The sequence below is a fragment of the Haliotis cracherodii genome, unplaced genomic scaffold (genome assembly GCF_022045235.1).
Source record: "Haliotis cracherodii isolate W230 unplaced genomic scaffold, xgHalCrac1.p SCAF_9, whole genome shotgun sequence".
Taxonomy (NCBI): Eukaryota; Metazoa; Mollusca; class Gastropoda; order Lepetellida; family Haliotidae; genus Haliotis; species Haliotis cracherodii.
In genome coordinates this window covers 40,969,304-40,997,124 of record NW_027266343.1, presented here as the reverse complement: position 1 = coordinate 40,997,124, position 27,821 = coordinate 40,969,304, and the positions used below count along the sequence as shown (strand labels likewise).

The following is a 27,821-nucleotide window of genomic DNA, read 5'->3' as shown; positions in this document are numbered from 1 at the left end:
GTCAAATGAAGAAAATGACAAATTATAATACTGACATTATCAGAATGGTTATAAAACGCAAATACACATTTATTTCTAAACACGTTTCATAAGTTTTGACCAATATTTCATTAGCTGACCGACTTAAACTCTTTTAGTGACTTAAAAAATTCACTATCATTCACCACCAAATATACCCAGAACAGAATTCAAAATGTTCAGCTGATGACTAAGATATGGTTCATCAAATTACAAAGACTGCAGACATTGTGAACTTTGGCCAAGTGATAAATCAACATAGAACAACATTTTGGGGACAATGCAATGTATATAAATGGAACACCCTTTTCTCAAAAATAAAATCAACAAAGAATGTGCTACAAAACTGCTGGTAGTGTCAAGACCTTGAAATACTGAAATTGAACACATGGTTCAACATACAAGATAACTTTTTCAATCTTAGGCACCAAATTTAAAATAAAAATGCATGAATGAATGCTTATTCAGCACTGTATCAGAGTAACTGTAACAAGATAATACATCCCTATGACCTACGTGTGACAAGGAGCCAGGGTCTTAATAAAACAGGGATGCAAATAACACCCGAGGACGCAGCTAACATATTAGGTATCTGACAAGAAATGGGTGCATACCCCCTACAACCTCCCTCTGGATCCATCAATGACAAATGTTTCCTTTCTTGGATAACCAAGGTACACATTTGTCTAGGCTGCTCTGAAACCAGGACACCAATCTAATTAAAATCAGATCTTAGTTCTCTCTACCGCTAAACAAAGATCTGAGGACAACCCATTACGGGTCACGTCAGAACGACCTTTTGCAAATTTTGACCAACCAATGAAATGACTGACAAGAAATCGACATTGGCCAATCAGAAGGCAGCTTTCTCGAGCGACTACATTTCGAGACATATTTTGACATATTCTCGATTAAAAAAATTAAAACTGATAACAAGAACACTCTGGAATGGCTTATAGATGGCCTAGATTGTATGGATATAATCATAAAACCTGAAACTGTTGTTCGGAATACCCCATGTTAAATATTTCATGGTTGCATGATTAGAAAACCAACTGTCACTTTCATGATCTCGTAAGCGGCACTCTGATTGGTCGGATGAAAGGTCGTTCTGACGTGATCCCTAATGGGATGTCCTCAGATCTTTGTTTAGCGGTAGCGAGTACAAAGATCTGATTTTAATGAGATTGCCAGGACACAGGCATGTTCTGAGAAGTTATTCCTACAAGAAAAAGTCTCTGCGTTTGATTTTCATCATCACACCCATCCAACACCCTGTAATCCCCCTCCCCCAAAGAAAAGGTTGTGTCGGTGTCAAAAAACGAGACTTGGGTCCAATGGCTGTCCAAGCTTTGATTGAAGTTACTCACAATTCACCTGTAAACTCATGTTGTGATGTATCGCAATCTGGGAGATGGCGATTACCCTAATCGCACACATAAACTGTCTCAGTTTGACACACGTCACTAATTGTTACATCTGGACACAAACCCAAATGGGCATCAGATCGTGAAGATGCCCCTTTCATAGAAATCATAAATATTTTTCAAATGTCTTTAAGCAAAATCCCTAACGTCAGATCGTGAAGATGTCCCTTTAATAGAAATCATAAATATTTTTCAAATGTCTTAAAGCAAAATCCCTAACGTCAGATCGTGAAGATGTCCCTTTAATAGAAATCATAAATATTTTTCAAATGTCTTAAAGCAATATCCCTCACATCAGATCGTGAAGATGTACCTGAAAAAACATGCCTCACACAAAGCAGTTTCCATAGGGAGAGGAGACTTTGACTTGTAACTATAAACTACTTATAGCGGATTCCAAATAGCCAGGAACATCATTCTACTCCCCTGCAAAATGAGACACCCGGAATGGTGTGGATATAAATATCAAGGTTATCCCAAGATAAGGATGCTCAACATGTGATCAGCAACATCAACAGCTCACTACTGCAGCAACTACAGGGACATTATCACGAATGGAAGATCTTGATAAATGCTGATTCGTAATGTATATTTTGATTAGCAATTGGAGTGTCTAAAATACACTGTAAACACATGGCCTGTAGGAAACGTCTTGTAGACGGTGATAAATACTACCAGAATATGTGAAAGAGTGCTGTGAAAAGATAACTGACACATCAGTAAAATGTTCAAACTGTCAGAAACTTGAAATACAGCTAAGATATTCTGAATACCATTTCCGACGTAACAAGCGCCCAGGGCGCTCGCAAAATTAGTATATTATTTGGGTGAAAAAAAAGGTGCGTTGAAAGAAAAATTTCGTGGTTTATGCTGACAGCCTGAAAGGTTTATGTACGACAGATGTATTTTTCCAGAATTTAATTGCCCATAATTAAGGGTGCATATAACGCACAAGTGTGTATTATATGCGAATAAATAAGTATTGTGTACATTGATCAATCGGAAGGGGTGCTACATGGGATTGTTCACTAGCCATTTTTTAGCAAATATCGCCATGGGCGCTTATTAGAGCGGGGCGCTTATTACGTCGAATACAGTAATTAGTATACTACTCCACTTTTGATTGGGATACTCTTTTTTTTCCATGATACACAAAACAGATCCTCATGTCAAGTGCATATCAAATAGAATGACATGAGATTTTCCCTATCAAAAGCTGACTGGTATAATTACAATAATAACATTAGGAAAACAGGGCACAGTATTATTTTGTGAATTTGGACAATATTTGAAAAAAAACAACCTCAAATAGGCGACACCCTAAATAAGAACAATCATGTTTTCATAACAGTCAAAAATATTTGGTCTTGTCCTGGTATCATAAACTTTCCTTTTGACTCACTGGACAGAAACATATCAGAAACCATGGTGACATAGTTTATGTAAGGAAAGAGAACTCTTGTTTTAGGGTCCAGACAAAAAAAATCTTGACGCTGATGGATATGAAATAAAATAAGCCTATTGACCTGGTCATTTTGACTACGGTGGAAAAACATATCTTTCATAAACCAAAGGTTTGGATGTAATGATAATGTTTTGCCTTTTGCCTCAACCCACCTTTCCCCATAATGTATGCATGAGTGAGTGAGTTGGGTTTAACGCCGCTTTTAACAGTATTCCAGTTATATCATGGCGTGTCAGCTTAATGTGGGAGGAAAGCCCAAAATGATGCAGGTCTCAGACGTTTACCACTTCGGTGAAACCCACGAGCACGGGTATGGTGCTGACAAACCTAGAAACATAATCTGGGCGAACCGGGATTCAAACCCACAATCACAGGTTTCTGGCGTGCCCAAGGGACGCAACTCTGCACAGAAAATCGCGGTTTCTTAGAAGACTGGGTCACCTGTGCCCCTACACATTTGCTAAGGACCGAAGTAGGTGTGGTCCTCAGCAAATGATGTGTGGTATATATCACCAGCAATCCCCAATTCATACATATTATCGATTCCCTTAAATACTGAGACCTATGTTTATCACATCCTCAACTAAATTTTATATCATTCTATGAAGAATTCTTTGCACAAGGTTGTCAAAATAACTGATGTCTCAGTGATGTCTCAACTTCTCTTGCTTGAAATCAATGACCATTTAAACTGGCTTAGATCTACATTCAAAATACAAGTTAAATATATACTACAAATAAGAAGTTAAGGACCATCCGATTCTTTCATATTGCTATTGTCAATGTCATAGCATAACAGAATAACTAGGGTAACATGAAAGAATCAGGTGGTCCTGTACTTTGTATTAAGTGGTATACATAAAGCATAAAGAATAAGACGGTAATAAATTAACTTTTGCCCAATGCTAACAATTATTCTCAGATTAGTGAGTGACTGAGTATGGTTTTACCACTATAAGCAATATTCCAGTAATATCACGGCAGGGGAGACCAGAAATGGGCTTCACACATTGTACCCAAATCGGGAATCGAACCCGGGTCTTCGACGAGATGAGCGAACGCTTTAACCACTAGGCTACCTAAACCGCCCAGTTCCCAGATGGAACGCAAGACATGTCCAGAGCTTTCAGAGATGTCATCATTTGTTCTAATTATTAAACATGTTAAGGAAAGGACTGTTTGATCAGATGATTATATTTTCCTTGTATCAATCAAACATGACTCAACACAAAGCTATGAACTATGGAGTCCAAGTACCAGCAGAAAAACAGTTTCACAGTCTATCTATATTTTCTAAGGATTGTCATTAAACTTTGCACAGATTAAATTCAAAAACAGTTGGAATGACCTTTGGTCCACAAATATTCTGTATAACTAGCACTTCTTGACTTGACAAACAACATTACAAATTCGGAAACATGTCATGTATTAAATATATGGCAAACCAGACACAAACACATATTGCAAAAGACGTGGATGAAAGAGAGATTACTGAATGCAATATGGCCACTACCTCCTATAGCAATCGGAACCCTTGTGACTGCATACAATATGGCACACGAGTAATTGGAATGAGATTACACTTGAGAGCCTGTGAAAGAACTATGAGAGATAATAGTATTGCATCGCCATGCTATAGTTGCCCTACCCTAATGTACCATGATACACACCTGACGAGGAATCTCAAAATGACAGGCATCCATTGTCAATACTTCATGTTTCTATACACTATGTCTTTCCATCTCTCATGAATGCAGCCGATATGCGATGTAGTCGATTTTCGTTTCCAACGAATCAAACAAAAGCCTGGTTCCAACGTGTGGGAAACCAGAAAGTACTCCGACGAATGAGCACCGAGCTTACATTACACTGTTTCGCTTGACATCGTATGCAAATTATGCCATAGCCCTGTTGCTGTGTTCTCTCCACGCTGCCTTAATGTTAGGCAATGGTAGGGTTCACACAAAGTCCTTACAGGAGTAGGACTTGTTTAACTTCCATGAGTTATAAACTGTCCATTTTCATTAGCTTTGTAAAAATAGACATGCAACATTCCTACATCGCATATCAGCTGTATGCTTTCACGGGTCAAAACAGAAATATTGACAACAGCCTGGCATCTGTAGCACATAACCTGCACTACAAGCAAGCCCCTTGCATCTCGCTCAATTGACACTCAACCATAGACGCTTGACACCGAAAAAGAATACAGTGCATATTGTGTCTCAAGTATGCTGTCAAACTTCAACTTCAACTTCTTTCCAACACTACAGGGGTAAAACCATGAGCTTAATCAAGCTAGTCCACAACTCATTTCGAAATAACCACGTTAACATATAATTTTGGCAGCAAACAACTTCAAGATTTGCACCAGTCGCAATAACTAACCGACTTGAAGCCCTGTCTAACCCTGTACTCTCTTCACGGTCTTATCAAACATGTCAAATATGCATAAATATTACATTGATGCATTGATGCAAAAACTAACCGACTTGAAGCCCTGTCTAACCCTGTACTCTCTTCACGGTCTTATCAAACATGTCAAATATGTATAAATATTACATTGATGCACAGCATAGTAAAATCATTTCATGTCAAATTTGCAAGTCATGGAAGGCATGTTGGATATCCTTTCGACAGACAAGTGCATAGACCAACGTTACTTGTGAGACTAGTTCCTTAATATTGCATGCCTATATGTATGTGTAATGCCAACGTCTCAATACAACCCGACAAGCTTTGGAAGATAAAAAAACATGTAGACGTCACAATGATTCAATGATTCAATATAATTCTAACATGGAACTATAAAATGTCAAAGGTATCAGTGGTTGTTCAGAATGTTCATAAACCACCCAAGCTTGATAAGGGTCAGCTCATTTTATCTTGAGGGGGTGGTGTAATATTGCTCGCATGTTTAAACCCCACAAAAGAAGAAATTATCCATGTACTGTGATTGTAAACATGTGACCAAAATGCATGCTGTGAGATAGACCAAACATGTAAACAAAATGCATGTTGTATGATAGATCACATAGATAGTTTTTGATGAACAAAAATCTCAAGCCCCCATGAAGATAAAATCGCACAACCGTTATCCAAGCACAGTTTTCATATCATTTTGCTCATGTTTGCTTCCCATGGAAACCAGTTACTGGATGAATATTGATGGAATGAACTGCCCAGATTAAACAAGGTTTCACAGTAATTCTATTTCGAAACATGTTCCTCACCATCTCCATGGTGACCTTGAGTGAGTGAGTGAGTGTGGTCAAGCAGTTGTCTTACACAGCTATAGCAATATTCACAGATTACTCACATAGGATTCAAACCTAGATCTTTGGAAGGACACTCTAACCATTAGGCTACCCCACCTCCCCACACAGCCCCTGGACTATTACTGACATTCTGTAGACTACCATGCAACCCCATCATGTACTCATTCGACTGGCGGAACTCTCTCTTCCATCTGTAGAAGGTCCTCAAGGAGATGGTGGGGTAATGACTACAGAACTCCAGAAAGTCCATGTTGGGGTTCTGTTGGAGGAAGAGGTACTCCTCTCGACTTTGCTTCCTCGCCCGGGGTGAAAAGAAAGACTCTTCTTTTACCATCTGGGATGACAGAGCCCCGGAGTCGAGATAGGATGGAGGAATGCTGGTTGGCACGGAAGACATTCCTGGAAATGTTATCCCCCCTAAGTTGGAGCTTGAGGGTTGAGGTGCTGTGGCGGGGAAAGAGTCCAGCTTTGGGTGGCTGTTGGTTTCGTTGAAAGACTCCTCTTGTTTTATTGCCAGATATTGACTTTGGGCAGAGTCAGGAGCTGTAGGTGAAGCACTAGACTGAGCTGAAGACATTCCCGGGAAAGCTACTCCTCCCAGACCTGAAGATCCTGCATGAGCTGCTACAGGGGAAGAGGCTCGCTGCTCACTGATTTCATCCACAGCTTGATCTAAAGGAGGAAGACCTGCTGATCGGCAGATGCTCTCCACAGCTGCACTGAGAGATTCGGAGGAGCTCAAGGAACTCACAATCCCTGGAGGATCAGGACTGTCTGTTGAAAACATGGCATGATCAGGAATGTCTAATGCTTTATTTGGTGGAAGAACTGGATCACTAAACATCTGCAAAGACTGTCCATCATTTGCTTCATTGTCTGAATCGGGAGAAGAAGCAGCAACCTCTATCTGATTAGAAGTATTCTCGGGATCATGATATTGCAGTTGCCTCTTGAGAGATTCTGAACTCATTTCAACCTTCCTGTTTTGTTCGGCAGAGAGCTCTTTCCACCTGTTGAACACTTCCTCGGGGACTACAGTGAACACCTGACAGAATGCTTTGTAACTGACATCAGGGTGCTGCTCTAGGTACTCCAGGCTCTCGCGAATTTCTCTCCTCCATCGATAGAAAGTCCGAAGAGAGATGAGAGGGAACGTTATAGCAAACTCATTGTAATCCATGTACGGATTCATCAGAAAGAACAGATATTCAGTCTGATTGACCTTCCTGGTCTTTGTGAGGACCCAGTCCTCGGGCGAGTTCCCATTGTTCCAATCTGCTTTACACTGTTCATCTGTGGGCTCTTCTTTCTTCTGAATAAGAGTCTTCCATTTCGTGAAGACGGTTTCAGGCACCTCTCTACAGTAGAAAGAAAAGGTCTTGTAATCAATGTCAGTACTAACCTTCAGCAAACTGAACCAGTCTCTCACAAGCTTCTTCCACTGGCTGAACATCCCTGCTGGAACAGCTGGATAGAGCTTACTGAACTCCACTATACTGATCAGTGGGTTCTCCAGAAGGTACAAGAACCCTGGTTCTCTATGATAACCCTGTTTGGTGGCATATGTCTCACCATCATTCACCAGCGCCTGAAGACTTCGGATAGGGTTCTGTTCCTGATTGCCAGAACCTTCTTGAGGAGTCTTCAATTTGTCCTTCCACTCATTGAACATTTCTTGGGACACTTCGGGGAGCTCTGACACAATGTCTTGGTACGATGCATCAGGATGTGCGGAGATGAATTCGATGATGGATTTGATTTCTCTCCTCCAGCGATAGAATGTTCCTGTAGGCATGTCTGGGAACAATCGCAAGAAGCCTTGAAGATCAATATCCGGGTTCTTTTGAAGGAAGCAGTATTCTTGACGACTAGCTTTCATCAGTGCTTTTCCACTGACTCTGGAGTTGCTGAAGGTACTAGTAAAATTATCACAGCTAGTTGGACTATTATTGCTTTGGGTGGCACACTGTTCATCACTGGACAACAGCTTCACTTTCTTTGTTTGATTAAGGAGTGTTTGAACAATGTGATTGTCATCCTTGGATAATTTCTCAATTTGAGAACTGAGATTCACAGATTCATCCTCACAGCCATTCATAAGTTCTTTTTCAGATAGCACAACCTCCCTCCATTTGGATACAACTTTTTCAGACACCTTTGGGTATGTTTTGTGAAAGTCCTCAAAAGATATGTTGGGATCGCCACGGAGGACATTGATCTGGTCCTGTATCTCTCTCCTCCACCTATAAAATGTCCTCACAGATGTGTTGGGGAATTGATATGTAAACCCTGCAAAGTCAATGCTTGGATGCAGCTGCAGATAGAGAAATTCATGCTCATTAATTTTTCGAGAGCTCTTCTCTTCTCTATCAATGTTCAGGTTTTCGTCTCGAGGTTCATCATCGTAGTCATCTCTGTCACTGTCTATAACTAACCTCTCAGTGGCAGCATGATCTGCTGACTCAGACTGCAGAGATCGTGGAGATTCTTGTCCATGGGCACTCAGAGATCCTGCTCTTTTCTTCCACTGATGGTTCTTTGAAAGAAATCCAGAATCAGTTTCATCGAAATCAGAATGACTTATTTTGTTCGGAAGAGATGTTAGATTCTTTTCAGAAGAATTATCACTTGTGCTACCATTTTTAGAGCTTTCAGTATGACGGGTATCGGACATTGGTAGCTGAGAAAGCTGACTAGAATCCATACGCGCTAGGCCGGAGAGATTCAGGGCAGTTCCCCAGAAACCAGGATAGTCTCCCAACCAGCTCCCACCAATTCCTGGCCATGAACCAGGACTGGTTGAGAACCTACTCTGCTCCTGGGCTAGTCTCTGTGACATCATTGATGTCCACAAAACCTTCTGGGCCTCCTGAATGTGCTCAGCGGTAGACACAGCCTCTCGCTGCAGGTTCAAGATTTTGTTCCTGTTTTCCCTCAGTACATTCTCCCTCCAAATATTGAACACTTCTTCAGCCACTGTAGGAAAACATCTTGCAAACAGTGCATAGTCAATGGAAAAATTCTGTTCTAGGAACTTCCATGCTTGGAGATTCTGTTGCTTCCAGATCTTAAACACATGCTTGGGGAAATTGGGAAAATGTTTAGCAACTTCTGAATATTCTGCAGCAAGATTTTTCTGCATAAATTTGAGTACTTTATGTCCATTGTTTTCTTCATCCCACTGTTGTTGGTTTGGCACAGGGCTGGACTTTCTACTGTCCAAGTCAGTCTTTAAGGATATCGATGTCATGTGATTGGCGGAACCGGTTCCAAAGAGGTAGCCCTTCTGCATCAATGATTTCCAGAAACTAAATACATTTTCTTTGGCATGGGGGATATATTGGATATATTCTTGATATGTCATGTCTGGATGCTGTTCCAGGAAGATGTACTCATCCTTGATCCGTCTCTTCCAGCGATAGAACGTCCGCTGTAGCACCGTGGGACAATGGCGCAAGAACTCAGCATAGTCTGTGAAGGGAGTCATCTCCAAGACCTCATACTCCTCCTTGTGAAACACCTCCTTCTTGTGGCTGTTTAGCACTGGTTCCAACGAGGCAAACTTCCTCTTCTTGCCACTCAGACTGTTATCAGGAGTGTTTGCCGGGGACCGACTGTCCAGACGAGGATGCACATGGTCAGAAGGGTTGGGCTGAAACATAAAGTTTGGATGAGTTGGAGGAGCAGTGTTTTATTTTTTTGGTGTGTTGCCTGAATCAGCAATATTCAAGCTCTATCAGGACAGCATGCGTAGAGTGAGTTTGGTTTAATGCATCTTTGAACAGTATTCCAGTATATCACAGCATGGATTAACACAACTCATCTTAATGTGAGAGGACAGCAATGCAAGTCTCAGACGTTTACAACTTTGATGAAACCAGTATGGGTATGGTATTGACAAACTTAGAAACATATTTGGGGCGAACCAGAAATCAAAACCACCATCATGTTTCTGACACGCCAAAGAAACACAACTCTGCACAGCGAATCTTGGCGCCTTGGAAGACTGTGCCACATGTTTCGTAAGGCTAGTAAATTGGTTTGTTTGTTGTTTAACGCCGCACTCAGCAATATTCCAGCAATATGACGGGGTTCTGTAAATAATCAAGTTTGGACCAGACAATCCTGTGATTGACCTCATGATCATTGATCTACACAATTGGGATAAAATGACATGCATTAACCAAGTCAGTAAGTCTCATTCCCCCTCCATGATACCGTCAGTCAGCTCTGATGGCAAGCATCGGTTGCTGAAGTTTGTAAGTAAGCAAGTTTGAATTTACACTGAATGAACAAAGTCATCATAATTTGTGACATAACATGTGTCAACAAGACTAAGTGTCTCTACTGGACAAGAGTTATCTCCCCTTATCGGGTGCACAGGTCCTCGATGTCGGAAACTGTCTTTGAGCAAACCATCAGAGCCCTAGTCAAGAGTGTCTGTATTGTCCAGCCTGTCCACTTATATATATGACAACTGGAAAGACAGCTGCACCCAGTGAGGATGGATTTAAAGAGTTGTACCTGTGGATGATCTGCTGGCTCCTGTTTGACCACAAGGTCGATGGGACTGGTCTGGTGGTCTGTCTGAGAGGGCAGGATTTTGGCCGCAGCAGTGGAAGAGAGAATCTGGGAAAATCTGCAAAAGACATAACATGGTAATCACAGCTGAGAGTGACATTGTGCTCAACTGGTCCTCAATAAAATAGAAACCCCAGAGTGAGTGAGTGAGTATGGTTTTATGCCACTGTTGGCAATATTCCAGCAATATCAAGGTGGGGGACACTGGAAATGGTATTTACACATTGTACCTAGGGAATCAAACCCAGGTCTTCGGCGTGACAAGCAAATGCTTTAACCCTTAGTGAGTGAGTTGGGTTTAACGCCGCTTTTATCAGTATTCCAGTTATATCGCGGCGTGTCAGCTTAATGTGGGAGGAAAGCCTGAAGTGATGCAGGTCTCAGATGTTTACCACTTCGATAAAACCCACGAGTACGGGTATGGTGCTGACAAACCTAGAAACATAATCAGGGCGAACTGGGATTCGAACCATCAATCATAGGTTTCTGGCGTGCCCAGGGGACTCAACTCTTTAACCACTAGGCTACCCGACCGCCCCTAGAAACTCCTGAAGGTTTCTGTATTAAGTATAAAGCACAGTCATGTTCTATGACAGTAAAGATATATACTGAGCTGACAGTTCAAGGAATCCCCAAGTCCTACTAATCAGCATGGTCCAAGATGCTGGAAAGAGCAATCAAAATTCAATAATAATTCTTGTCTCCCAAAAATTATTTAAATAACACTGAATTTCAAGATACAAGTTAACCAATCATCAACCTTGTCACATCGTATGAGTAAGTACACAGGACTTGCTGATGGATTCACAATCTCACCAAACAGCTGTAAACTAGTGACATATTGCGGTATGGTTATCAACATATAACACAAATGTCAAGGGAAATAGCATTTGTAGATAGATTCATCAAGCAGGCAAATTAGATATGACCAGGGATTTGGAGTGTGAGTGAGAACCAATCTCATTAAAATCAGATCTTTGTTCTCGCTAGCGCGAAGGCCAGGCGTTTTATATTTTTCCGATTACGGACCCGCCAAATCTAATTTTTAAGAAAATGTATTAAAAAATAATAATAAGATTTCCATTTTTTTTTTCGCCAAAAGCCGCGTAATCAGTTATTTTATTTATTATCATCACCTTTTAATAAAAAACATGAATTTACCGTTGTAAACTAGTAAAGAGTTACATGATCAATCTTAACATGTTAACATGGGGAATTCCGAACGGCACTTACTTCCTTCAAAATCATCATCTGTTTCTCACTTCAATAGGATAAACATTTCAAACGGAAAGCCCCTGGGAAGAACAGCCATACAATCTTGGACATGAATTAGTTTTCAAATTTTGGAGAACTTTGTCAAAATATTTTCAAAGCATAGTCTGGTATAAGCATAATACTTGCCAGTTTGAAACTTATGCTATAAAGCTCGAGTAAGCTGCTTTCTGATTGGCTAATGTCCACTCCTGTTAGTCATTTCATTGGTCAGTCAAAGTTCGCAAAGAGTCATTCTGACATGACCCGTAATGAGATGACCTCTTTGTTTAGTGCTAATGAGAATAAGATCTGATGTTAACGAGAACAAGAACCAAATAATATTTCTGACAAATTAATTACAGTTGAGACATTCCAGTCTGCAAATTTCTGGACAAAGGTTTGATGGCATATACAAAGCTTCTTGACAAAAGGACACACATTCAGCCAAGACACGCCAATCCTTATTAGTCAACTGTTATAACATGCTAGGGGGCAGCAATGAACCAAGAGATATTTTCAATATAATGTGTTCTTGTTGAGCATTGTCCACCTTCGTTGACCTTGTGACCTTGTGATGTAGATGGACAGACAGGATATGACATAATCTTCGCAGATCACTGGGTGAGCTGAACATCAACTATCTAAAAGTCACCTAGCACACCAGAACTGTTTAACGGCAGAGATAATCTACCTGTCTTCAGCTATCTTCCTCTTCTTGCCACTGTTATCAGGGGTGTTGGCTGGGGATCGATTGTCCAAGCAGGGATGCACAAGGTCAGGGGGGTTGGGCTGAAACACAAAACCCTGATATGAGTGGGGGAAGTGGGGGAGTGAGCAATCTCTTAAAATCAGACCTTAGTTCTCGCTACCGCTAAAAAAAGATCTGAAGACATCCCATTAGGGGTCACGTCAGAACGACCTTTCATCCGACCAATCAGTGCATAGCTTACCAGATAAAGAAAGTGACAGTCAGAATGTGATTTCTAATCATGCAATCTCGAAAACTTTAACATGGGGTATTCCGACCGATAGTTACGGGTTTAACAACTGAATCCTTACAATCTAGACAATTCCAGAATGTTTTATTGTTCAGGTTTCAAATTTGTTATCGAGAATTTGTCAATATATGTTCCGAAGCGTAGTCGCCAATTTGAAATTTGTTCCTTAAAGCTGCTTTTTGATTGGTCATTCCATTGGTCGGTCAAAGTTCGCGCAAAGTTGGTCTGACTTGACCTGTAATGGGATGTCCTCAGATCTTTGTTTAGCGGTAGCAAGAAATAAGATCTGATTTTAATGAGATTGGGGAGTAAGTGAGAGAGTGAGTGAGTTAGGGTTAACGCCACTGAGCTGTGTAAGTGCTTTAGTTCTATCCCAGGATGTCAGTTTAACATAGGAGAAGGCACAGACAGAGCACAATCATGCAGGGGAAAGTTTGGGTTCAAACCAACAAGAAGCAGATCCTATCCTGGGTAAGGAACACAACTCTGCATGCACTTTCATGTCCTTACAACGAGACCAACAGGGTGCCATTGTACAAAGCGATCTTAGCTCTAAGGTAATCGTAACTCCCATACCTTAAGACAGACTTACGACAGTCATAGCACTAAGGTTGTTATGTACGTCGTCACAGATTTGTGAGGATTTTACAAGACAGTGTCTTGTCAATCAGACAGCAAGATTCAATTTTCCACTGTTCCTCAATAAAAACAGCAGAGCCCAACACATGCCCAGTACAGCCAAATGACTTATAAGGCTTTATTTGAGACTCTATAGAAGCACTGATGAAGTGTTGCACCTGTGGATGGTCTGCTGGCTCCTGCTTGACCACAAGGTCGATGGGACTGGTCTGGTGGTCTGTCCGGGAGGGGAGGGTCTTGGCCGCAGCAATGGAGGAAAGAGTCTGGGTGACCCTGCAAATTTGACATTGTAACATGATAATCATTTCTGACAGTAATGAAAGATTGCAAGTATATTAAATTTGTCCCTGGAAGCAATGGCACCATACCTATTCCTATGTTCATATTGAGTACACTGATCAATGGTGATTAGGTAGAAAAATATATTTGCTGCCTGAAATCGTCTTAACAACTTCTGGGACATAGTGCTGAAGCAAAGTCTTATGTTTATCAAATAATACATAAAATTGGGACCAGATTTTTCTCAATGCACATTTTTTGTCAATTAAAAATTTCAAAATCATAGAAATGACAAATTAATACAAAGACCATTAGTCTGAAAAATCCATTTTCCCGAAAAAAACTGATATACAACGTAAATCTACAATTACAGAGTCCATCATTCAGTAACATAGTCATGTGGCAGTGAGTGAGTGAGTGAGTGAGTGAGTGAGTGAGTGAGTTGGGTTTAGCGCCGCTTTTATTAGTCTTAACACTTCAGTGAAACCCACGAGCATGGGTATGGTGCTGACTAACCTAGAAACATAATCAGGGCGAACCACGATTCGAACCCAATCATGTGGCAGAAGAAACTGTTGTAAATATGTTTGGAGTAATTGTCAGGTGGCAGCAGAATGATTGAAGTGGTAGTAAACTGTCAAGTATTTTCAACAGTAGTGAGCTTAACAGAGTTATCACCCTTGTGAACATGAACATGGCAGGCTTGATCATTCGAGAAGTTTCAACATGGGACAGTTTCTAGAAGGCAGCGTTAGAAATTGGTACTAGTCCTGTAGTCCTAGCCAAACTGCCCAATAGTTAAGGTACCCTAAGGACTAGTAGATATTTGCCATTTTTAAGGATTTTGCTACATGTTATCAGCTTAAGGACTAGTGGACTAAACCTGTTAGTTTCTATTGCTGTAATGCCTGACTTGTGTCGTATCCATTTGCCAGCTCTACTCTGGATTCAAGAATAAGGATGGCCTGTTTCAAAGACAACAGTGACAATTCTGAATATCCATGAGTGCAGTGTCATTTATTCTAGGGCCTGCTACTTACTACTGCTGCTGCCAATCATTTGACCCATTGTATTCAATTGTTTGATTGTAAACCTGAAACTGTTTGTTTCAATATAATTTATTGTTAACTCACTGACCTTGTGCTGTCATTTTCTGATTTAACAATTATACTAATTTCCGGATTAACTTTTACATTTCAATTTGGAAATCACTATGTAACAACATTAGTTAGTTTTACTGGAAAATTGACAATTTTACAGGGTACAGTACCATCAGGATTAACTAGGTTTCACTGAATGAAAAATTTCATCACAAGTCAGTCCCATAGACGTTCGGAAAGTTACTCGGGTTACTCGGGTACTCGGGTCGGAAGGACTGAGTAGGACACGGGTACCCACAGTACTACTCGGACCCGTGGTTAGTCACATGATACATATGTTTAATAGCAAAAATTATCTTGAACTTCCACGGTTGCACTATAAGTGTTTGCATTTCTTTCTGACCATGCACACATTCCTTTTGACTTTATAGGTTTAAATAGAGATAAAACTTCATGTAGTACACTTCATGTAGTACACTTCAGTGTATGCATGACCAGATCATTTTATTTGAGTATCTAAATACATCTTGCCAGGGCTATTCCCAATTGGACATTTGTATCTATCTCTTGAGACCAACAGTGGGTACCCGGGTAGGGTCGGGTAACAGTGGGTGGGTACCCGGGTAGTAAATTTGGACCTCGTCCCAGCCCAAGATGACTGGCAGCTAGAGTGAAACTATTTTGTATGACACCATTTGTACATCTTATCTACCTGTGATTTATCGGTGTTTCGGGCAGCTTGACCCAGTTACCAGATATGAAAATGGGTCAGTAGGGTGTGAAGGCTTTATGTTTCATCCAGACTATTAAGTGATAATGAGAAGACACACCGTGTATGATGTAATATTGCTTACTAGAATATAATTTTGGTAAAAAATACAGAATTGAAAGATCTTTAATTTCATTGTTTGTCTGTGTCAGTATTTTACCCCTTTAGATGTCTCTTACAAATAATACTACATGCACATATTAATTTACATATCTACGTATTTGTGATAACGCAGCTCTACATTAACAATGAGTAAAAAAAATCGCTGATGTCATTGTTCCAAACAAGAAGTACCGGTAATCAGCAGGTAAAGTTGGAAAAAAAATATAAACATATTAACGCTTTGTGTGTCAAATATTCACTTATATCTTTAGATGATAATGATGATATATTTAATGTTTATTACCGCTTCTTTGTTTCAGCTACTAATTTGTAAAATTAACTTGAAATATTTTTTTCACAAAACGTGTTCAATCAATCAGTTTATTCGGTAATAAGGCCTCAGGCCCACGTACAGATATATACAATTTAGTTTCACATCAAGTGCTGCATGAAATGATATTTACAGGTAAGAAGAACGAAGACAGCTAGCATTTTTAACATAATTGACTAAGTTCTCCAGGCGGTTTACATCAGGAGAGTTTAACATTCTAACCAGTGTCTTTACGATTATTACCAGTAATGAAACGTGTTTGTTGTTATTGTGTCTAATATGCTACTGGTCATGACACGTCACCAGTTCAATAATTGAGATATCCACATTTCAATGAAAATAATACCATAATTCTGAAGAAAATATATACAAAGATCCTATTAATTACATCCAGTTTTTAACTAATCATTGTTTCTAGAAGTAACATAACTTGACTGCCACAGGCTAATTTGCATATCACATGACAGAACTTTTCTTGTTTTTAAAAGAGCTGACATCAGAACACACTGGCGCTTTACATACTGTTTGGCAACTGAGAAATGGAGGATAATATTCATTTATACCAGGGGTCCGGAAACCGTCATATGCGCCGGACATGTCCGATTGGGAATCTCAAATGTCCGGTCTAAAATATTGCTTACCGGACATTTAAATTTTTCTGTCCGGACATTTTAAAAAGTATTGTCCGGACATTCTTAAATTTTGACCGGACATGATCAACAGTTAGGACTGAGCAGTTTCTGTCTGCAGTTGTAACACAATGAAGATTATCTACACTGACAAGCTTTGTTTGTTTTGATTGCTGTAAATACATCGTACCTAGAATGATAGTCCAATCGGTCAATCACTGTAATAGGCAATAAACACTGATTAATCAAGGATTTATTACTGAGAACATCTTGTTAATTTGAGTAAAATGTATTTACAACTGTACATCGATGTACCTCATTATCCTCACAATGCTACGATACGTAACCTCAGTCAAGAAGCAAAAGCGTGACGACAGCCAGTCGACCGATGCAGATCAGTCGAGCGGATCTGCCAAACCCTCAAAGTCTGAATGATCATTTTGAAAGTCGTGGCTAACTACTTTCACTTGGTTGACATACCGGTACAAATTTTATACATCAAAGTGACCGTATCACCACCTCTCCGTATGTTTTCAATGACATGCAATGTAAACAAAGGAAAACTATGCACATTTTGAGATATTTTCTCATGGAAAGTTAACCGTGACATATGTTTATCTAGATGTGAAGACTTGTTAAAAATGAAACAGAAGAAAATATTATCGTTGTTGCTGTGAATAATAAGAGTTTGCGCTGTATGTGGTAAAGCTGGCCCTGTGGAACGGGGTAAACGGAAGTAGTAAGTATCTGAGGGACACACGATTTTGAAAAAAATTAATGTAAACATGGTAAACAATGGTAAACATTATTGAATGAAATTTTATTTGAAATTATTAAAATGGATCACAAACGTAAGACCAGATATACAATGAACACTTACAAAGTGTAAGAACTGGGTTAACTTTATAGTGTAATTCAATAGGGATTTGTTGATATTCTATTTTCAATGACGGATCATGAGTCTCATACTGACAGCCTGAAACGATTCTAAAGAAAAGTCTGTAAGTATTAATTATTATACACGAGAGATATATTTTTCCAAGATTTATATTCCCCAAATTAGGGGTGCATATTATACAGAGTGTTTATTGTACACAAATAAATATGGTAAGTAAGCTTTGTGTATCGGTACACTGATCAGTCAGAGGGGCGCTTATCATGCTCATATATCATATATCCAAATATTGCTGTGGGTGCTTATTAGAGCAGGGCACTAATAACTTCTTTGAATATGGTACATTCTAATTTGGGGAATGAATATATCTATAACATGCCATAAATGTGTTAAGCTGGTGAAAGACATTTTCAGTTAGAACCAAGTTAGGTGGGTTGTATAACTTACAACTCTGAATAATGTTTTTGTTTGTTTGTTTGTTTGTTTGTTATTTAACACCGCACTCAGCAATATTCCAGCTATATGATGGCGGTCTGTAAATAATCAAGTCTGGACCAGACAATCCAGTGATTGACATCATGATCCTCGATCTACGCAATTGGGATACAATGACATACATCAAACAAGTCAGCGAGCTTGACCACCGATCCCGTTAGTCACCTCTTACGAAAGGCATAGTCATCTTTTACGGCAAGCATGGGTTTGCTGAAGACCAATTCTACCCCGGATCTTCACGGATCTCTGACGAGTGGATTGTGGCAATTAGATAACTAAGCAACCAATGACCAGGGTTGTTTTACAAGTATTTTGTAATATAGGATAATTATTTCATATCTTGTGACCACAGAGTCTATGCCACTGTGTCCTTATCCAAATAGCATTGTTAGTTGTTTGCTTAACCCAGCACTCGGCAACATTCCAGCTATATGACGACAGTCTGTAAAAAATCAAGTCTGGACCAGACAATCCAGTGATTGACATCATGAATCAATTTGCGCAATTTGGATACAATGACATGCGAGCCTGGCCACCCGATCCCACTAGTTGCCTCTTATGGCAAGCATGGGTTTTTCTTTTAAAAAAATTATTATGTCATCATTGGTGGGATCAAGCATGTCAAGTTTCATCTTCCAAGGTCTAGGGTCCTACATGGCTTAAATAACCAATGCGACAGTAAAGTTTCACTCACAAAGGTTATCGAGGAGAAACTATTTAAAGACGCTGACGATGCAAACAGGCCATGACATAAACTTGCTAAACTTTCAGTCAGGTGAGCTAATAATTGAGCTCGGTATTTGACATTTCTTGTTGAGTGAGTGAGTGAGTTGGATTTAGCGCCGCTTTTAACATTATTCCAGTTATATCATGGCATGTCAGCATTATGTGGGAGGAAAGCCCGAAGTGATGCAGGTCTCAGAGGTTTACCACTTCGGTGAAACCCACGAGTACTGGTATGGTACTGACAAACCTAGAAACATAATCGGGGCAAACAGGATTTGAACCCACGATCATAGGTTTCTGGCGTGCCCAAGGGACGCAACTCTGCACAGCAAATCGCGGCGCCTTAGACAACTGGGCCACCCTTGCCCCCCATTTCTTGTTGATACAAATAAACACATAACTAATCATGAACACATCAAATTTGGTCGTCTCAAAAAGTGGGTGCTAAGTCAAGTGCTGCATGTCACTGAAACTGGACCACCTACCTCTCTGCTTTATCATCTGTGTCCTCAACAGTTTCCGCTACGAAGTCTTCATCTTCTGCTCTGTCCTCTGCCTTTACTTCTGCTATGGTGAGAGGACTGTCACTTACACTATTATTGCTTCTCTCGCTGTCATTTTCATTCACAAATCTTGATATGTCCATTTTAGCACTTGCCGACAGCATGCTAGGGCTTGGTGTCCAAGGTCGGTCTTGCATAGAAGTCAGTGGCAGAAAGTTTAGACTAGAGTTACCTCTCCTTGATTCAGGGATCCCATCCTTTGATGGCACATCACGACTAGAGCTTTTATCACAGATAGAATCGGAGTCATTTACCTCATCTTTTTTGCTCAGTTCTAAAGGAGCAGAATCGTCTCCCTTTGAATAATCACCCACACTGAAATGATCAAACGGCTTGTGTTCGCTTTCAACGTCACTTACCACATTGGACACATCAGACATGTCATCATCGTCTTCATCACAATTTTCATCCTCATCATCATCCTCATCAGTGTCATCTTCATCATTGGCAAGTTCAATGCTATAGTCATTTTCGGATGATTTTTGTTGCGAAGCCAGTGCTTCCACTCGGAGACCTATTGGACGATTGACAACTTCTTTGATGCTGAAGTTTTCTTTCGTTCCCTTGTCAATCTCCAAACAGACCAGTCCAACCACTTCAACGGTGTGCTGAAAGCTGAGGTACTGCATACATATCCGTCGAATGGACTTGATAATTTGAGGAAAGAAATTGTGTGGTGTGCCATCATCATCGTCGCCAAGACTGGTGCCTCTCCTAAAAAATCATAATTCATATACATTTAATATATAAGGTGACCACATTCAGCAGAACCACAATCATATGGCGCATCCTAAAATCAAGTCTAGATCATATAAACCAGAGGTTGATAGCATTAGGTGAGGGGAAATGGGGTTTAACGCCGAGTCCAAAATTATTGCACTTATATAGCGACGTGCATGCACGTGTGTGTGTGTGTGTGTGTGTGATGCTTGTACTAGTCCGGACTGATGCAATTTTATCGTGCTAGCCCCTGAGATACCACGCCGCAGTTTAACATGAATACCCCACTCAGACACAGCATACTGACTCCGAGCCGAACGGTCCTTTTTTTATCCCCTTAATGAAAAGTGCCAGACAGGGTAACAACAAATACCATCTTTTAACGTCTTATGGTATGACACGGCTGGGGATTGAACCCGTGACTTTCCGCCCTCCAGGCAGACGCTCTACCACGAGACCACGGAGGCAGTCGGTTGATAGCATGAGGTACAACACATGACATCGATGTACGACACACAATCAGCCCTGCCACAATTGCAAGCGCACCCAAAGGAAGCCATTCAGCAATACCAAAGAACAGGAACACTTCAAATAGAACGAGTCCTCAAAACACTACAATGGCTTCTTTTTCCATATGACTTGGGTTGAAAATATCCCACAGATCCTAGCACTCAACATGCTTGTTAAACAAATATTTAAGCCTCATTTGAGCAAAAAGCGATGCTCAGAATGAGCACTCCAACTACTTCCATGGTAAGCATGTGGTTCAGGGAACTCATTCTGCCCTGACAGTTATATTAGGATATGTCAATTTAGTGTGGACAAACGAAAATCCATAGTGCACATCTGTCTTAACAGAGACGTCTTAACAGGCTAATCTAGTGTCTGTGTAATATTCCAGCTTTATGACAGCAGTCTGTAAATATTCGACGTCACAATCCAGTGATATCAGCAGAGCTCCAGATAAGCTTTTGGTGTTGTGGGTATTTTACCCGTGCATTTTAAAATCATTGGGTATCAGTAATTCTATCTGGGGATTCAAATTTCTGTTACCCACTAGATTTTACACATGTGGGTATTAAAGTTAAATATGTAAAAACACTATTCATCTAGTCCCTGCAAACTGGTGTTGTGTGGGTTCGATAGCTTTATAGGACTCAAAAATATGGTTGACTGAATGCCCATTTAATATTTCAAAATAAGTTGCTGATTTGCTAATCGAATACGCAGGGTTACTTCACAATTGTTTGATGATACGCACAAGTTTTACTTTTGTAGCATATCTGTAATGTTCGTTACGCATTTGATACGCTTGGACTTAATTTTACAGCATATTTCTGCATTTCTGATGCATATTTTGCGCAGATACGCAGATGATCTAGAGCTCTGATCAGCAACGATCTGTTAAGGTACACGAACATGTCATCAACCAAGTCACCAAGCCTGACCACCCGATCCATTAAGTTGCCTCTAGCATAAGTTGCTGGGGACAAATTCTAACCCAGAACCCACAACGGTTGATGCTAATCTAGGATTCAAACCCACAATCAACAGGTCCTTGTACAGCTAAGAGGAAATATATGAATATTGTAAGTTATAGTCCTCAGATAAATGCATCAAGAAGTTTATTCTTTCTTCCAAAACATTAATATGGCATGTGATTCCTATCACTTTAACAACAAAAATTGTTTATTACATCAATTACAGTGTCCGAAATAACTGTCTGCAAGCCGCTTAGTGGCTGGTAACTTATCAGTCGGGCTGCATGAAATTTTCCTCCACCGCAGGGCTCAAAGTTGCAACTAAAACAGTCGCCAATTCAACCTAAATTTTAATTTGTCAACTCTCTAATGACTACCGGTACCTTAAGAATATCTTGTGGTGACTGAATTCTTTTGCTTCACATTTGAAGACACACACAAAAAAATAACAGCTGATGTGGTAAAACATGTCTGCTAATAATTGTACTTGCGTATAAGTCCTCCTAAAGTCAACAATGAACAGAAATACATAAATATTAATGTAATTAGTGTTTTATTTCAGTTGACAATGCTCATTGGATAAGCAAGGATATACCTAAATAATCTAGTAGCATAAATTGCATCATTGTTTGAGTCACAAATAACAAAAATCAAGTACAGTTTCCACTATTATACAATTACAAGACTAGTTGATTGATTTGTTGTTTAACACCGCACTCAGCAATATTCCAGCTATATGACGGCTTCAAGACTCGTGCTATGACTTGTACATATTATGATACTTATTTGATAAAAGATAATTTCAAATGTTTTTGGCTACCTACAATATTGGCTTGACTCCTTGATTTTACCACTGGCTACCTGGAAAAAAATGGCTACTTGGTAAAAATTTAAACTTTGAGGCCTGCCACCTGCACTACTGTCTGGTATATAAATTTATGACTACTTATGCATTCACTGTTTCGTAGATTCTCAAGTAATTGCTTGCATTATTTTAACTGAAGACACGAGGTGTCTCTTATTTTTCAATATTTTTCTCATACTGTCATCGGCGATTAATTATTGTGGGTGGATCAAGGGAAGTAACTATCTTTTGTCACCTATGTGTTCATTGGTCAGGTAACAATGAGTGAGTGAATATGGTTTTACGCAGCTTTTAGCAATATTCCAGCAATATCACGGCAGGGGACACCAGAAATGGGTGTCACACATTGTACCCATGTCGGGAATCGAACCCGGGTCTTTGCCGTGACGAGCGAACGCTTTAACCACAAGGTGACCCAACCTCCCCACATAATGTAGCAACTTGGCCATGCTTGTAATAAACACATCATTGGATCAGATGGCCGTCATTATTCACTGTTTGAGTTCACTTCAACAGAAAACCACTAGCTGGCATAGTCCAAGCCTTGGAGTATAACAATAATTCAATATTGATGATGTGGCATAAAACCAAGTCTTGTGGACAATATTTCTATAAAGGACAGAAATGTCTTGATACTGATTGTAACACCAAGACGTTGTGAGTTCTTTTGTATAATAACCTCTTTTTTTACACAACAATGTAACATAATAAATTTCATTTTGCATTAATAATATCATTTCCGGAATTCACAGACCGAAAAATTGAGCTGCCACAATGTGTAAAACCCCACTCTGTCACCCTTACCAAGTCAGGTCATGTCTTAAATAATTTAACATTGTTAACTCAACCTCTAAAACAATCTGTGTTCATGACAATCATACAGTGTCTTGATACTTGCTGCACTGTAGACAACAGTGTGACTATAGATAGACCATCCTTCACTCACAAGTCCATTTTTAGCCTACTGGTCTAGACACTGTAATTTGTGCTGTGTGTGACACTGAGACATGTTCCCAATTAAATCGGGCTAATAATTAACTGTTAGATTGATCTAGATCATAACATGCAAGAGAACAGACAAAGTGATGACTGAATGTCATTAATTGAAGTTGCTGGGATAGCCAATTAACCATAGCCTGGTAACCTTTGACTGTTCAGCAGTCTCTCTGCTTAGATGTTTGAAAGAAGAATACTGAAATAATCACCTATCCTGTTTATTGGCTTCATGTCCCTATTGGCTTCTACCTATGTGTTCTCTGTCCATCGTGTTGTTGCCAACACCTACCAATGTTATCCCACTCATGTATGCAATTGTGGTTACTGTTAATCTTCTACTGTTAATCCTCCACCTACTATATATATTCTGTACTACGTCCCTCATTCAGTCTTGCTTAACGGTTTAAGGATCTATGCCGAAACGTTGCTTTTCACAGTATTAAAGAAGTTGTTATCCATAACTGTGTGTCCACCTTGTCATCCGTCAACTTCCAAGTAATGCCTATCAAACAATTTAATTTACTGAAATTTGCTTGAAAATAAAGGCTGAACACTGTTTGTTGGTTTGTTTAAGGCCGCACTCAACAATATTGCAGCTATATGACGGCGGTCTGTAAATAATCGAGTCTGGACCAGATAATCCAGTGAGGACCAGATAATCCAGTGATCGATATCATGAGCATCATTCCACGCAATTGACACTGTTTAACAAGTTATACCACAGCATGTCAATGCCCTTTGTTTTTCTCATGGGGATCAAGTTTGATTATGTTGATGTAAAATAGTTTTACATGACAGCACATTTTAGGATTGTCAATTCGAAATTGGAGCTGTTACATTGAGTTAGTTTCGTTCATGACAGCGATGGAGATTTCAAATGTCATGGCAACAACAAAAATCAAATTGTCAATTTATCTACATTGTCTCCTTTTACAAAACATGTTTTAAATCCTTAACCGTTTCAAATAGCAACCTTTAAAAAGCCAATCTGTGCAATAGCCAAACAAAATTAAAGCATGATTATTAAAGAAAGATTTAAATCTAAATGGACAAATTAGTTGACATCAATTATTCCTCCTTCGAATTAAATATTCACGAAATAAACGAAAGAAAATATTGTCATTCGACTTCTGTTATCATCACAAATGTCTCCAATGAAGAATGTATAGGACTGTTTCATCTAACGCCACATGAGCGAGACAGTGCGATAACGTTATGACATTTATAACCCAAATAGACTCCAGACATCTCATAATCCCCGACACCCCACGTGACTGAGTCTTATCGTACAATGCTGTGTGGCAGGTGGCATGCTTTTGTTCGACCCGACTGCATCAAACTCGCCATCAACAAACGCCCTGGGTGAAAACAAGCAGTGAACGACTATCTCAATATAAGTAAAATCCATGGACAGGATTTCGTACACAATGAACACACATGTCGCTCGCAAAACAACATTTTCAAAACCGAGCAAGCCCTGTGACCCGAGCTGCCATCTTGACCCCCGAGATTGCGTGCCAAATGTGACTGTTTTATATGCTATTTTCAAAACAAACCCACGACAACTAAATTAACTAATGATGCGCGGCAAAAATTGTCTACTTATAGGAGGAAGAAATATATGCTATGTTTAGACTCGTGTCGGAGCCATTTCATCACTTACCCACATTCGACACAATGCGAATCGTGAGCCTCCATTAAATGCCACGCGAGGCTGCAATCTTTCAAGCCGATTCGGCTCTTCAATTTCTTCCAACGGTCGTAAGAATTGCCGAGGTAAACTCTCCGTGCATCCCGCCATTTTGTTGCTTCTTGTTGTCTCCTTCTTTTTTCGTGGAGAGGTTTTCTTGGTCTGCCAACTCGCGGAAACTGGGTTTGTTCAGACGGTTTGCCATCCTCCATGGCAGCCATTTTTGTTGGCAATGTTTGGGCTGACTGACCCAGTTCGGGATAACGGGCGCTGTGGGCATGCGCCTGTACCCCTCTTGTGTCGGGAGCGTCACGAATGAGTAACTTTACTAATCCTTGTCATTTTGACTGACATGTGTCAATGGCCTGACACTCGCGCGTTCAGTGGTGTGTGTGTGGATGTGACACTTCATCGCTTGGTGACATCAAAACTTGCGACTGTCATCGAATACCTGTGCGGTGAATTTGACAAAAATGGCCCGTTGACATGTGGTGACTTGTTGACATTACCTCTACTGTCATGTGATGTGAATGTACGAGGCAAAGAATAAATATTACGCATTATTTACACCGAAAAGACGCGATTGTCACTTCCGATATTGAGCTAAAGTTATAAATATTGTCACGAATTCGTGATAATTATTCTGATAAGTTTCCTGATAACTTTACTGATAAAAGATGACACCACTTGAAACATCTTTGTATACATTGCATAACGTATTCGCAAAGGGATTTTCGTTATAAGGGTTATCAGCCCGACTGATATCGGCGTATGTCTATATCAAGTGCTGTCAATCAACCACGTGGACGAGTTTGTTGACATTAGTGGACTGATATGATCAGATGGTATGTCGGCTTGACCAATCCCAAGCAAGCTTCCTGATTGGTAATACAGAAAGTGGCTACTTGTTATAAATGGTAAATAATATTCAAAACTGGGAACTAAGGAGGACCTTGATGAAATTATTATGACATTAGAAGAAAATATTGTAAAAGGGCGTTATCCTGATCGATACTGTGAATCTTGATTAATCGGGACGAGTTAGCCCGGAACGAAAGCATGCGCCAACCCTGCTGTACAAAGTGACATTAAAATGATATATTCATTACTTAACAATCCCGAAATTTTTAATTCGTACGATTTCACAAATAAAACGTGCGGAATTACAAAGTTCACGTTCAAACAGAATGATATAAAAGAGCAGTCGCTTATGGCACTTTGACCGCCATGCACCTATACCACGAATTACGTATTATATTGCAGGAGAAGAGAAAAATATAATTACAAGGAAACATTTGAAGTAGGTTTGCTCTGACGAACAAAAAGTAGCTGTAATTACTAACGACGGAATTGTGATCTTCGGAAAAAACTTTTGAGCGGAAAGAATTAAAATTGTATTACCTAAAATGTCCTCGATAATTTTGTTCTTTGACAAGCGCAATTTCCGCTGCTCGGTATTTTTGCTCTTTGTCATTATATTTAGTAAAAAGTGCATTGCAAATGTTGAACAGTCGAACCGCTTCAGACAAACTGTCTGTCAGCTTCGTATTGGGGAGCATGGGCGGATACAGAAGGGGGGTGCGCCCCCCCCCCCCCCCCCCCCCCCCCCACACACACACACACACACCACCACCCCCTTTTATTTCGAAAAAAATCTTTATTCTGTATAAATTACCACCAAAGACAATAAATAGATCCTAATTGCACACACACACACACACACACACACACACACACACACACTCCCTTTTAAAAAAAGCTGTATCCGCCCATGGGGAGCTCGACACGAGGATCCGACATGATTGACAGCTCCGGTTGAAACGGATACCTATATCTGTGACAGGAGCTGCGGGGGAGGTGGATGTGGGAAAATGAGACAGACACAACGTTTTTTCATCCCCTGATCACTGACATGCATTTTACTAATTTACTCATCAGCATTATGTACATCGTGGTGATTCTGTGATAGTGAGTGAGTATGGTTTAACGCCGCTTTTAGCAATATTCCAGCAATATCACAGCACGGGACACCAGAAATGGGCTTCACACATTGTACCCATGTCGGGAATCGAACCCGGGTCTTCGGCGTGACGAGCGAACGCTTTAACCACTAGGCTACCCGACCGCCCCTGATTCTGTGATAGAAAAGTATCCTCATACTTCCTATTTGTAAACATGAAACAAAATGAATCATTAAGTACTTTAGGGATACTGTTTTGACGATGGTCACGTGTGTGTGCGCGCGCGCATGTTGGGTGGTGAGGTCTGTAGTACACAACAAATACAGTCGCCAAAACATGATGTCACTACCCACATCGCTGTGGTTCACTACGACGCATTATAACAGCTAATACAAACTTTAAGAATTAATAAATACATTTTTATCCAAATTATAAAAATTACGGGAGACATTTTGTTGCATTGAAACAAACTGTTCAAAAGCTTTTCGAATTGTGTCTACCTTGTCATCCGTCTACTTCTAAGTAATGCCTATCAAACAAGTTATGGTGTATCATAGTC

The 27,821-nt window shown here is 40.0% G+C and overlaps 1 protein-coding gene across 1 annotated transcript; it reads right to left on the bottom strand.

Annotated features, from left to right (window-relative positions):
• Positions 1-1,177: 1,177 nt before the first annotated feature.
• On the bottom strand, positions 1,178-25,522 carry LOC139452029 (uncharacterized). Its single transcript, XM_071233311.1, has 6 exons — positions 25,275-25,522; positions 19,472-20,263; positions 13,819-13,933; positions 12,715-12,812; positions 10,713-10,827; positions 1,178-9,840 (listed from the first exon to the last, which is right to left on the bottom strand). Exons 1-6 carry the CDS (start codon positions 25,520-25,522, stop codon positions 6,271-6,273), a joined length of 4,938 nt encoding a protein of 1,645 aa, XP_071089412.1. The 3' UTR covers positions 1,178-6,270.
• Between the last annotated feature and the right edge of the window lie 2,299 nt (positions 25,523-27,821).

Excerpts from the sequence above, each read along its gene's own strand:
- LOC139452029 (XM_071233311.1), bottom strand. The coding sequence starts at position 25,522 with ATGGCTGCCATGGAGGATGGCAAACCGTCTGAACAAACCCAGTTTCCG. Across the intron at positions 10,828-12,714 it reads AGGAAGATAGCTGAAGACAG|ATTTTCCCAGATTCTCTCTT; the intron begins GTAGATTATCTC and ends TGTCTTTTGCAG. Across the intron at positions 9,841-10,712 it reads AGCCAGCAGATCATCCACAG|CCCAACCCTTCTGACCATGT; the intron begins GTACAACTCTTT and ends TTTATGTTTCAG.